Here is a 14,047-nt window from a genome sequence, read left to right as displayed (position 1 = left end):
CATCCCTTAAGTTCCCCTTAATGAGGACCTTTAGACGCGCACCCCAACTGTCCGTCACACCGACTTTGCTTTATACATTATCCGCCTTGCCCTTAAATACCTGCTGGGCTGTCCATCATCCCGGGAACCCCCCTCCCCTTCGCACCCTCTCGATCCTCACACCCTAAGCTCTTCTCTCTGATGGCTTGTCCCCCCCCCTTTGTTTGATCCTTTGACTTTCTTTCTTGAAAAGCCGGAGTAAGCCGTCACTAGAATGCCCAGGAGCTGTAGGGTTGTCCTGGGGGGGATGCCTGGGCTTGGTGTAGTAAATAAAGATGTAGCTAGCTACTAGTCCACCGGGGCTCAGGAGGCAGCGTGAGCTTCTACTGTAGGATTGTAGACTGTACTGCACAGAGGATGGAACTCAACTCACCGTAATCTTTCTTGCAGTATTTCTTCATGTTGATCTTCAGTTTGCCTTTCGACGCCTTGCAATAGGAGTCACAGTCTGCATGTAGGAGAGAGAGAGAGAGAGAGAGAGAGAGAGAGAGAGAGAGAGAATAAGATGCACACTAGGTTAAAACAACTAAAGAGGTAGCAACACAAACTGTGAAAAAAAAGGCAAAAGTGAGACCACATCACATCTCCTTCAAGATTCCTTGCACTTACTCCCGATACACATCTGCCAGGTTCAATTGTGTCTTCCTCTAATAGGGCTTATGGTGCATTGAGAGGAGTGGTGGCCAATAGAAATGAGACCTGACAAAAAGGGTCCTGCGGATGCAGGCGTCCGCCCCGGCCCTATAGCTCTGATGGGAGGACCTCTGGACTGCTGCTTATTGTGCCACCAACCAGGCCACCGCGTCAGAAAACCACTCAAATTAACCCCCACGCCGACCGCCACCCAACATTCCCCTGTCAAAGTGCCAGTTTGGGACTGATTAATGCCTGTAGAAGCACCCCCAAGCCCCCCAACACCCAGAGCCATGGGAAGTAGGGGTGCTGGAGATGCTGCTTTGCCTCCTGATAAATTGAAATAATTTTGCCTAAAATTATAGTACTCTTGGCTGAAAAATTCATGCCCATATACTACACCAGAGAGCATAATTTAGCAGCAGAATCTCAATAGCTTTTTTTTTTTTTAAATAGCTGTGGATTAAATTATCACTTACAGTCAGGAAAGCACTCTAGCCAAATATAGAACCGCTTGTTGCGTTGTGGCCATGGACATATAATCAATAGAAGGGTTTTAGAACCTCTAACACTGACAGTTTGACTATTAAACTCATGGGTACACTAGCAATGGATGCCAGCCCTGACTTAAATGGGAGCTGCCATCTATGGATTATATATCTATGGTTGGTTGCGGCTGTCAGTTTGCCTTTTTCCAAATACAATCGGGATAAAAACATACAGTTAGGAAAGCAAATGCCTACTTCTGAAAAGAGAAGACTAATCTGTCTGTAGAATCGTTTAAAAAAAACTTGATTTTTGAGCCATTTTGACTTGAGTGATTCTGAGCAAACAGCACCGTTTTTCAAAAGTAGCTCATCTTGAGATAGGCTATTGGGCCATCACCGGTGAGTAGCCTTAGGCTTCATCTTCATCATTGGGTAGTGCCACTGAAAAGTCTATTTAGTAACCTACTGTAGCCAAAATTTAAGGGATAAACACCGACAATCTGTACATTACCTTGGAAATAAAATGTTGGTTGCCAGTCGTTCGTTCGATTAGTTCGATATTTATGGACGAGACCCAGTCGTTCATTCTATATGTTCCGTTGCCATGCTCGCTGACAACCTCCATCTTCCTTTCTAGTTAGCACAGTCACGACCTCTGCCGCCAGAATAACAGCAAAGTAGCCGCATTTGCATTTTTTAAAAGCTGTTTTCTATTGACATTCATTTGGATACATCCATAACGATTTTACCTGGCATAGCGAGAAAAGTTTGCCTTCTCGTCAGGACACTCGACACTGTTCATTACGAGGAGATAGCATATCAAACACTAGAATAGAAAAGCAGGCTAAATACACTGAACAAAAACAAACGCAACGTGCAACAATTGCAAATATTTTAATGGGTTACAGTTCATATAAGAAAATCAGTCAATTTAAATAAATCAATTAGGCCCTAATCTATGGATTTCACATGACTGAGAATATCTTTAATACCTTTAAAAAATAGGGTAGGGGCGTGGATCAGAAAACCAGTCAGTATCTGGCGTGACCACCATTTGCCTCATGCAGCGCAACACATATCCTTCGCATAGAGTTGATCAGGCTGTTGACTGTGGTCTGAGGAATGGTGTCCCACTCCTCTTCAATGGCTGCGTAAAGTTGGATGTTGGCAGGAACTGGAAAACGCTGTCGTACATGTTGATAGAGTGCAACCAAACATGCTCAATGGGTGACATGTCTGGGGAGTTTGAAGGCCATGGAAGAACTGGGACATTTTCAGCTTCCAGGAATTTTGTACAGATCCTTGCGACATGGGGCCGTGCATTATAATGCTGAAACATGAGGTGATGGCGGCGGATGAATGGCACAACAATGGGCCTCAGGATCTCGTCACGGTATCTGTATCAAATTGCCATCGATAAAATGCTATTCTGTTCCTTAGTTTATGCCTGCCCATACCGTGACCCCACCGCCACCATGGGGCACTCTGTTCACAATGTTAACATCAGCAAACCGCTCTCCCACACGACGCCATCTTCCCGATACAGTTGAAACTGTAATTCATCCGTGAAGAGCACACTTCTCCAGCGTGCCAGTGTCCATCGAAGGTGAGATTTTTTCCACTGAATTCATTTAAGATGGCAGTCAGGTCAAGACCCTGGTGAAGATGACGAGCACACAGATGAGCTTCCCTGAGACGGTTTCTGACAGTTTGTGCAGAAATTATTTGGTGGTGCAAACCCCCAGTTTCATCAGCTGTCCAGGTCGCTGGTCTCAGACGACCCCCCCAGGTGAAGAAGCCGGATGTGGAGGTCCTGTGCTGGCGTGGTTACACATGGTCTGCGGTTGTGATGCCGGTTGGACATAATGCCAAATCCTCTAAAACGACGTTGGAGGCAGTATACGGTAGAGAAATAAACATTTGATTCTCTGGTGGACATTCCTGCAGTCAGCATGCCAATTGCACACTCTCTCAAAACATGAGACATCTGTGGCATTGTGTGGTATACCAAAACTGCTAATTTTAGAGTGGCCTGTTATTGTCCCCAGCACAAGGTGCACCTGTGTAATGATCGTGATGTTTAAATCAGCTTTTTGATATGCCACACCTGTCAGGTGGATGGATTAACTTGGCAAAGGAGAAATGCTCACTAACAGGGATTGTAAGGACAGACGCTGGGAGAGGAGAAGCAAGTACAGGGAGTTAAACAAAACAAAACAGGAACAGCATCTTGATGAGGGACACAACAACATTAATGCTGACTCGGGAAAGAAACTGAGGAAGTGACCAATATAGAAGGGAAGTAATTAATAATGTGATGGAGTCCAGGTGAGTCGATGAAGCCGCTGATATGCGTAATGATGGTGACAGGTGTGCATAATGATAAGCAGCCTGGTAACCGCAAGAGCCAGAGAGGGGGAGTGGAAGCAGGCGTGACAGGGATGTAAACAAATGTGTGCACACAATTTGAAAGAAGTCAGCTTTTGTGCTTATGGAACATTTCTGGGATTTTTTTTTCAGCTTATGAAACAAGGGACCAACACTTTATATGTTGCATTTATATTTTTGATCAGTGTAGTTTGTTGCTAGCGAACCTGGCAATGACAACCCGAATTCAAAAATACCCGTTGCTGAAAACAGCTGGTCAAACCAGAAACATCCGGTAGGATTTGACAGCATAGCGCCACGCGCATCATGACTGGAACAGTAGGGACCGGGAAAATGTATGTTCATCACTCACCACACCACGTTAGGTCATCAGATGCTCCCAAAAAGGCCTCTGCAAAAACAAATCAATGCTACTGTCGCTAGAACCTTTCCCTTGTTGAACCTGCATTTACAATGTATACAATTTCGGTTTGTGTGGTTTTTGGTTTAGCTTTTTGTAACTTTGTAGCAAGTACAGTCTGCATGTGTAGACGAATATTGCGTAATGATTGCAAGGTGTCCCGATATCTTTTCCAACTGTCCCGTAATCTGGTTTTAATGTCCATTCTAGAATGCCCTTCTAACCAATCAGAAATGAGTACTCAACAATGTTGTGGTATAACATACATTGGGGAGAACAAGTATTTGATGATTTTTGTATGATTTTTAAGTAATTCATTAGCAGGAGTGGGCCAAAATCCCTGCTGCAGTGTGTGCAAACCTGGTCAAGAACTACAGGAAACGTAAGATCTCTGTAATTCCAAACAAAGGTTTCTGTACCAAATATTAAGTTCTGCTTTTCTGATGTATCAAATATTTATGTCATGCAATAAAATGTAAATTAATTACTTAATCATACAATGTTATTTTCTGGATTTTTGTTTTAGATTCCGTCTCTCACAGTTGATGTGTACCTATGATAAAAATGACAGAACTCTACATGCTTTGTAAGTAGGAAACACTGCCGATTTTGCAGGTTATCAAATACCTATTCTCCCCACTGTATATATATTCCCCCTAGTAATGTACAATCTGTGTGTGTATATATATTCCTCCTAATAATGTACACTCTGTGTATATATATTCCTCCTAATATTGTAGAAATGTCTCTTCATTGGCCTGGGCTTGTTGTTCGCATTCAAGACCAGATCATTTTTATTGCTTTCAGTTTGTCAGTGTTAGAGTAGCTGGTCATTTCGGTGTGGTATTAAAAAAGATTCTGCTAATGTTTTTGATCATATAAATGACATTAGGCAACAACAAAAAGTCCAAACCTATACTAAAAAAATCCCATGTGGAAATCCTCAAAATGCCTCTACTCAACGTATGCCACTATGCAAATACAATTAGATATATATATATATATAATAAGATAAAGGAGTTGGCATAGCCACAAGATGTTTTGATTTCAGGGTGCAACATTTTCTCTTGTCAGCTCAACCACTATGTCCCTCCAAACCCCACTTTCCAGACCTATACATTCCCTAGACCCCCACCGACTTACCCCAACTCCCATTCCTTTTCAACTCGCCCCCCAAATCCACCCTTCGAGACCCCCCCCCCTCCCCCAGGGCCGTGTCAAGCTTTGGCATTTATTGCAATGGGGGAACCTAGGGGTGGTGGTCCCGGTGATGGGTGGGAGGAGGGGAGGTAGGGGGTCATAGCCACGACAAAGAGAGGTCAGGAAGGAAATTAGCGGCCCATGAAGCGTTAGCCAAAGCCCTTTCTGATGTCCGCTCCTCCACAGTGAACAAATAAATACCTGACACAGCTAGGGCCCGGCCATGGGCCTCATTTATAACCATTGGGTAAATTTCAGACTAAATATCTGCATGTGCAATTTCTGAAAATAATACGTATGTCTAAAAAAATGTATATTTATAGACTTGGCGCACGCCATACATATGCATGTTTCCCGTTATAAATCAGCCCATCGTAAAACTGTGCATTATAACTCCGCCTGGAAGCGCCCTGCATTCACCTTTCATGGTTACAATAAACTCATTTATTTACTGTATAATCTGGAACTATTAGAATTAGGCCACGGCAGTTTCAACAATAAATGTTATCAAATGTTTATGGAGGTGTTGCCAGAATGTTTTCATCTTTTGCAGTAATTTATTCTGTGTTTGGCAAATGATTGTGACAGTTTATGAAAGAAAAAACAATGGAACATTTATTTGGACCTGTCAGCAGAAGTTAGAATTCAACAATGTTTTGCATTGACTTTTTCCCCAAATATTCCGGACTGTCGTGAATTCTGTATTACAGTATTACTGTACATGCATACTTCAATGTAAAAGATCAACTGTCTGTTCACCTGTGAAATTCGACTGTATGTTATAATCTGCGCTGCCTATAGGATCACATCGGCTACAGCAAAACTAGAAATGCAGTGCCTTCAGAAAGTATTCAGACACGTTAACTTTGTTGTTGTAGTAAAATGGATTAAATACAAAAAAATCCTAAGCAATCTACACACAATAACCCCCTAATGACAAAGCAAAAACATGTTTTTTAGAAATGTTTGCAAAGTTATTAAAAATAAAAAACAGATACTTTATGTAAATAAGTATTCAGGCCCTTTGCTATGAGACTCGAAATGTAGCTCAGGCGCATCCTGTTTCCATTGATCATCCTTGTTATGTTTCTATGACTTGATTGTAGTCCACCTGTGGGAAATTCAATTGATTGGACATGATTTGGAAAGGCACACACCTGTCTATATAAGGTCCCACAGTTGACAGTGCGTGTCAGAACAAAAACCAAGCTATGAGGGTCGAAGGAATTGTCCGCACAGATCTGGGAAAGGGTACCACAATATTTCTGCAGCATTGAAGGTCCCCAAGAACACAGTGTTCTCCATCATTCTTAAATGGAAAATGTTTGGAACCACCAAGACTCTTCCTAGAACTGGCCGCCCGGCCAAACTGAGCAATCGGAGGTGAAGGGCCTTGGTCAGGGAGGTGACCAAGAACCTAATGGTCACTCTGACAGAGCTCTAGAGTTCCTCTGTGGAGATGGGCGAACCCAGAAGGACAACCATCTCTGCAGTACGCCAACGATCAGGCCTTTATGGTAGTGACCATATGGAAGCCACTCCTCAGTAAAAGGCACATGACAGCCCGCTAGGAGTTTGCCAAAAGTCACCTAAAGACTCTCAGACCTTGAGAAACAAGATTCTCTGGTCTGATAAAACCAAGATTGAATTTGGCCTGAATGCCAATCGTCACTTCTGGAGGAAACCTGGCACAATCCCTACGGTGAAGCATGGTGGTGGCAGCATCATGCTGTGGGGATGTTTTTCAGCAGCAGGGACTGGGAGACTAGTCAGGATTGAAGCAAAGTACAGTTAGATCCTTGATGAGAACCTGCTCCAGAGCACTCAGGACCTCAGACTGGGGTGAAGGTTCACCTTCCAACAGGACAACGAGCCTAAGCACACAGCTAAGACAACGCAGGAGTGGCTTTGGGACAGTCTCTGAATGTCCTTGAGTGGTCCAGCCAGAGCCCGGACTTGAACCCGATCGAACATCTCTGGAGAAGCCTGAAAATAGCTGTGCAGCAACGCTCCCAATCCAACCTGACAGAGCTTGAGAAGATCTGCAGAGAAGAATGTGAGAAACTCCCCAAATACAGGTGTGCCAAGCTTATAGCGTCATACCCAAGAAGACTCTATGCTGTAATCGCTGCCAAAGTACTGAGTAAAGGTCTGAATACTTATGTAAATGTGATATTTCAGTTTTTAAAGTTTTATAAATTAGTAAAAAATGTTTTTGCTTTGTCATTATGGGGTATTGTGTGTAGATTGATGAGGGGGGGGAAACAATTGAATACATTTTAAAATAAGGCTGTAACGTAACAAAATGTTTAAAAAGTCAAGGCCTATCTATTTAGACTAGGTACTGTGCAGTATGTATAGAGCCATGTCATCATGGAATGCTCTGCCACCAGAGGTTAGTCAGGCAAAAAGCAAGTTTAGCTTTAAAAAAACAGATGATCTATTTAGGCTACTAGGCCCAATTAAATGAGAGATGCATCATTGTTTGTTGCTACTTCGGGAAAATGTACCGATCCGGCTAGAAAATAGGAGACATTTATTCTGCAGCGGTTATGAAAATAAAATAAACAGGAAATCGATTCCTAAAGTGCCTAAAGAAAGTTTTCACACCCCTTGAATTTGTTCACGTTTTGTGTTACAGCCTGAATTTAAAATTGATTTACTTGATATTCTATGGCCTACACACCTACAAGTCAAAGTGGAATTGTGTTTTTAGAAATGTTTACAAATGAATAAAAAAATGAAAAGCTGAAATGTCAATAAGTATTCAAGCCCTTTGTTACGGCAAGCCTACATAAGTTCAGGAGTGAAAATGTGATTAACAAGTCACATAATAAGTTGCATGGACTCACTCTGTGTCCAATAATAATGTTTAACAGGATTTTTGAATGACTACTTCATCTTTGTACTCCACACATACAACTATAAGGTCCCTCAGTCGAATAGTACATTTCATACGCGGATTCAACCACAAAGACCAGGGAGGTTTTCCAATGCCTTGCAAAGAAGGGCTCGCATTGGTAGATGAGTAAACAAATAAAATGAACAGACATTGAATATCCCTTTGAGCGTGGTCAAGTTCTTAATTACACTTTGGATGGTGTATCAATACACCCAGACACTACAAAGATACAAGCATCCTTCCTAACTCATTTACCGGAGAGGAAGGAAATCGCTCAAGGATTTCACCATGACTTCAAAACAGCTACAAAGTTCAATGGCTGTGATAGGAGAAAACGGAGGATGTAGTCACTCCACAATACTAATCTAAATGACAGAGTGAAAAGAAGGAAGCCTGTAGAGAATACAAATATTTCAAAACATGAATCCTGTATGCAACAAGTCACAAAAGTAATGCAGCAAAAAAATGTGGCAATGAAATTCACTTTTTGTCCTGAATACAAATCTTTATGTTTGGGACATTTCCAACACATCACTGAGTACCACTCTTCATATTGTCAAGCATGGTGGTTGCTGCATCATGTTATGGGTATGCTTGTTATCGGCAAGGACTAGTTTTTTTTTTAGGATTAAAAGAAACGGAATAGAGCTAAGCACAGGCAAAATCCTAATGGAATACCTGGTTCAGTCTGCTATTCAACAGACACTGGGAGACAAATTCACCTTTCAGTATGACAATAAAATAAAACAATTGCTTACCAAGATGACATTAAATATTCCTGAGTGGCCTAGTTACAGTTTTGACTTAAATCGGCTTGAAAATCTAGTGCAAGACTTTAAAATGGCTGTCTAGCAATGATCTACAACCAACTTTGACATTTTTTAAAAGAATAATAGGCAAATATTGTACAATCCAGGTGTGGAAAGCCCTTACCCAGAAAGGTGATTCTAACATGTATTGACTCAGGGGTGTGAATAGTTAAGTAATTTAGTTATTTCTGTATTTAATTTTCAATACATTTGCAAGAAATTCTAAAACATGTTTTCACTTTGTAATCATGGTGTATTGTGTGTAGATGGTTGATTTATTTATTTATTTAATCGATTTTGAACTTTAACTCAACAAATATGGAATAAGTCAAGGGCTATGACCACTTTCTGGTACTGTATGTCAAGTTATTTTAGATTCCAAAAATAAAATACATTGATTTTCACTCTTCTCGCTAATGGCAGCATATTGTTGTTATGTTTTCCAATTTATTTTTGGGGGTTTTGGGGAAAAATCATGTCATGTCATATCCCCAATTTTGCACACAATACTTGCATGTTTTGCAATACAATATGGGCGTAAAATGGGCGCATGCATGTTTTAGGGGTATATTTTATATGTACACAACATTTATAAATGAGGCCTCTGAACTGTACTGTGCTGGCTCAGATATTTTGTTTATTCCACCACAGTTTCAGCAACTATGGTAGATGCATCAGGCCAGCCTAGTACTGCTTGCTTTAACTCGGTTTGGTTAGGTAATGTGAAAAGGTAACAGGTTTGTGATGAATTACTGGGACTTTAAGTGTGTATCCACACAGCCCACTTCTCTGAGTTCACCTTGACAGAAAAGGTGCCATGGCTTTCCTGATTGCCCCACGCTCCGCTGTCACACAGCCAGTCACCTTCAGTAAAGAGTGTATGACGCGAGGCCAAACATAGAAATTAAAATAATTTGTTCCCCTTTATTCACCCCACATTTTTCTTCTTTCCCTCTCTAACTGACACACATTGGATCCAGAGTACTCTATCGGCACAGTTCCCTCGAAACTCTGAAAAAGCTTTAATAGTGTTATCTTTTCACAAAGTGAGAGATGAAGGGAAAGAGAGAGAGAGGGAGTGAGAGGGAAGGATGAGTAGAGGAGGGGGTGATGGGCTGGTAGGAGGAAGGATAAGACCTTTCAGCCAGCCTGAATATGAACAAACTTCATTGTTGTGACCAGGTCCGTGCTCCATGCCTGCCTTATACTTCCCTTTATATTCTGGGTGAATGAGGTTGCCTGGGTAACGCTGAATCGAGGAAAAATGCACCCAAAGTAGAGGAGGGCGGGAGAGTGGCTATTGGTTTGGGAGGGACACTAGAAGAGGACGAAGTTGGTTGGCGGGGTGAGGGGATTCAAGTAAAACCAAAATCGTCTCAGCTGATGGGGTTGGAGAAGGTAGTTGTGGGGGGGGAGTGGCACAGTAGATGAAATTGAGTCTATACTAGGCAGAGCGGCGCCTGATTTCCATGTAAATGATGACCCGGACCTGTGGAAAAGGCTGCTTTTGTTTTCCCATAAACCCCCTTGATGGCATCATGATACTTTCCTTTGATAGCGCTCGTTGGCCATTAGTGTACTCCTGAGACGAGCACCCCCAGATCCCCATACAGGACCAGGCAGTCCCCCACCGCGAGGACAAATGTACCCTTTGTGTGGGACACTCTAGTCAGGGGAAGTGGAATGAGTCCAGTGGCGCTGAGCTCTGTGCACCTCCCCTCCGCGCCTCCTCTCTCCATCCCCTCTCTACGCTCTCTTACTGGGAGGTGTCGTTCCCGTTGTTTCTCGGTTGTTTGAGCGAGGAAGGAGAAGCGCTGAGAGACGCTCTTTTGCCGCCTGGACGTGTCAGGGCTTCTTTAGCAGTGGGAGAGATTGATTGACACCCTCCACACAGACGTTTACAGTCTTTTAAATCCTAGGCACATTTTTCAGACTTTTATCTACGTGGATAAAAGTAGCGCAAATACCTAGACAGGACCCAGTGACAGGGACCTGCTTAGCTGGAACAAAGAGGTGTAAATAGGGGCATGGGGGAGGCCTTTCTCCTCCCTACGTCTTTCTTCTCCCTGAACAAGACTGATTGAGAAACAAATTGTGGCAAATAAAGCATGTAATTAGATTATAGCCACAGTGCCGGGGCTGTTGGGCTGCTGGAACCATAGCAGTAGGGCTGGACCCTGTCCAAAAAGAGGGCGTTTTCTTCATTGTTTTCTTTCTTTCTTTGTTTCTTTATTTCTTTCTTCTCTCTGGCCGTGTCCAGTGTTGTAGTACTTGAGGCCAGTCTCGAGACCAAATATTGAGTGTTCTGTGTAAGGAAGAACAAACTGTTCTTCTGAAATATGAACACAGAACATTTTGAACTGTTATCGTTGGCGATATGACACACTTACAATCATGGTGTTGAATTGGACTTGCATTTGTCTGGTCTAGGTCTTGACTTGGTCTTGACTCGGTCTCGATTTGCTCCGGTCTTGGTCTTGACTCGGTCTCGATTTGCTCCGGTCTTGGTCTTGAATCGGTCTCCGTTTAAATGGTCTCGAACACAACACTGGCCGCGTCCAACACCCACAACAGTAGGCATTTTTGGTATGTGAAAATAGAATGTTTTTACAGTATGTTAAAAAAAAATAGTATGCTTTAAAAGTCATGTCATAATCGTTTCGGCTTTTCATCTACTACAATTTCGCTGCCTGCTATTGAGGAAGATAATCTCTTTTCAGATCCAGACGTGTTTGACAGCAGCTGATAGTGAGACCTGCTGCACCATAATGATAGAATGGAGGGAAACGGTGCAGTTTCACATCAGATGACGTGTTCTCAGTATGGGTGAGTCTAGTATGGTGATATCTGTTGCTTATTGAATACATTTTGACTGAACAGTACGTTCTAAATAGTATGTGGTATGGTTAGGACACAGTATGCAGTTTTAGTAAATAGTAGGCAAGACCGATTTCGGACACAGCCTCTCTCTCTCTCTTTCATTCATTCTATCATCCTGAAGTAAGGGAAAAGTTGTGTTTTCGATCCCAGTGAGTGACAGCTGGGAAACAACAGAGAGCGAAAGCGTCTATTTATGATTCATGACATGATGATTTTGTGGGTTGTTTGTTTTGGGCGGCATGTTCTGTGGAACCAATCTGAAAACAAGAGTGTGGTCATCCCTATTACTGCAATTGAGTTTCAGTGGAGTCAGTGGGCAATGATGCTGGCTCCATCCCAACATGCAGACAACAGACGAGAGTGAGAGAGGCTGATGCCAATGTGTTCATGTTGTGAGAGCCAGGCTGAGATTGCCAAGCCATAAATCATATTGTGAGTTTAGCATCGATGATGATGATGGACACGCTGATACAATGCTATTACGATGCTATTTTCTTCCCGTTCTCTTTCTCTCCCTCACTCTCGGGTCACCATTTCTCTCTCCTCTCTCTCACTCCTCTCTCTCTCATATTAAACTCGGAGCAGGTAATAACATCCCATGACACAACACTAAAGCCCAGTGAGGCAGCAGAGAGTATTAACAGGGTGTAATGGCTGTCGTGGGTTGAAGAAGGTGAAGAGGACCAAAGTGCAGCGTGGTACGTGTTCATGATGTATATTTATTTGAACTACGATCAAAATAACAAAAATAGACCAACACGAAACAGTTCTGTCTGGTGCAGAACACAGAGACAGAAAACAACTACCCACAAACACAGGTAGGAACAGGCTACCTAAGTATGTTTCTCAATCAGAGACAACGATTGCCAGCTGCCTCTGATTGGGAACCATACCAGGCCAAACACATAGAAATACAAAACCTAGACTACAAAACATAGAATGCCCACCCTAACTCACGCCCTGACCAAACTAAAACAGAGACATAAAAAAGGAACTAAGGTCACGACGTGACACAGGGTGTGTAGAGTGGACCCAGAGAGAGACTCATGTCCCAAATATCCAGGGAGTGTCTCACCGCAAATCCTGAACCCTTCCAGCCATCATCATTTTCATCATCATCATCGTGGCCCATTATCTTGGATCATGTTCATAAGGGCACACCGTCCCGAAACGTTTTGTAACTGAAAACGAGCTCTTCTCATTGGACGTCTTTCGACAGTAACTCCCCGTTTTATAACGGTTCTGACTGTTTTCTTCCATTTCGTGCCTAATGAATACCACGTCACTGGTTGGTATCATGGTGGTCAGCTCAGCTGTTATAATCTCCTTCACATTCCGTTGCTCTACAGACATCTCTGTCAGGCAACGACCAAGGGGGAGTGACTACTCACACTATCCGTGACCTAACCGCACAATATGTGTTTTGTCTGGGCCTTGCCTTCCGAGGTATTCGCCATGCATTCCACCCCTCCATGTGCTCTGGGAGGTGGGGAACCCAGAACACGTCGCTGGAGACAAATGAATAGCCCCCCCCCACTTCCCTCAACCGAGTCCGATGGGGTTGAGGTAGGGGGGAGGCACCTGCTGCACAGCTGTCCAGCCTCGCGTATAATCAGCCCACCCCAAGCATACCGATTTCTTTTCCTTTAGTCCAACCTTACAAACCAAAGTAGCAATAAGGTCATGACTCATCACTTAGTCTCTCTATCTAGATAAAACGATGTATAAATATCTGCATATCGCTCTCTCTCTTTCCCTCTACTGAACAAAAATATAAACACAACATGTAAAGTGTTGGTTTCATGAGCTGAAATAAAAGATTTCAGAAATGTTCCATTGCACAAAAAGCTTATCTGTCTCAAATTGTGTGCACAAATTTCTTTACATCCCTGTTAGTGAGAATTTCTCCTTTGCCAAGATAATCCATCCACCTGACAGGTGTGGCATATCAAGAAGCTGATTAAGCAGCATGATCCGTACACAGGTGCTGGGGACAATAAAAGGCCACTCTAAAATAAAAGGCCACACAGTTTTGTCACACAACACAATGCCGCAGATGTCTCAACTTTTGAGAGAGCGTGCAGTTGGCCTGCTAAGTGCAGGATTGTCCACCAGAGCTGTTGCCAGAGAATTGAATGTTCATTTCTTTACCATAAGCTGCCTCCAACGTCATTTTAGAAAATTTGGTAATACTTCCAACCGGCCTCACAACTGCAGACCACATGTAACATTCGGCTTCTTCACCTGCACCATCGTCTGAGATCCTGAGGCCCATTGTCGTGCCGTTCATCCGCCGCCATCACCTCGT

The 14,047-nt window shown here is 43.0% G+C and overlaps 1 protein-coding gene across 1 annotated transcript in view; it reads right to left on the bottom strand.

The window, feature by feature from the left end:
* The window catches only part of LOC115103708 (netrin-1), a 99,936-nt gene that overhangs the window by 7,355 nt on the left and 78,534 nt on the right, over positions 1 to 14,047 (bottom strand). The window contains exon 6 of the mRNA XM_029624586.2: positions 413 to 487. Within this exon, the coding sequence (XP_029480446.2) occupies positions 413 to 487 (75 nt within the window). The remainder of the gene's footprint in view (positions 1 to 412; positions 488 to 14,047) is intronic.

Source organism: Oncorhynchus nerka, linkage group LG21, assembly GCF_034236695.1.
Source record: "Oncorhynchus nerka isolate Pitt River linkage group LG21, Oner_Uvic_2.0, whole genome shotgun sequence".
Classification (NCBI taxonomy): domain Eukaryota; kingdom Metazoa; phylum Chordata; class Actinopteri; order Salmoniformes; family Salmonidae; genus Oncorhynchus; species Oncorhynchus nerka.
Note: the sequence above shows the minus strand (reverse complement) of the source record. Positions and strands in the feature narration are given on the sequence as shown.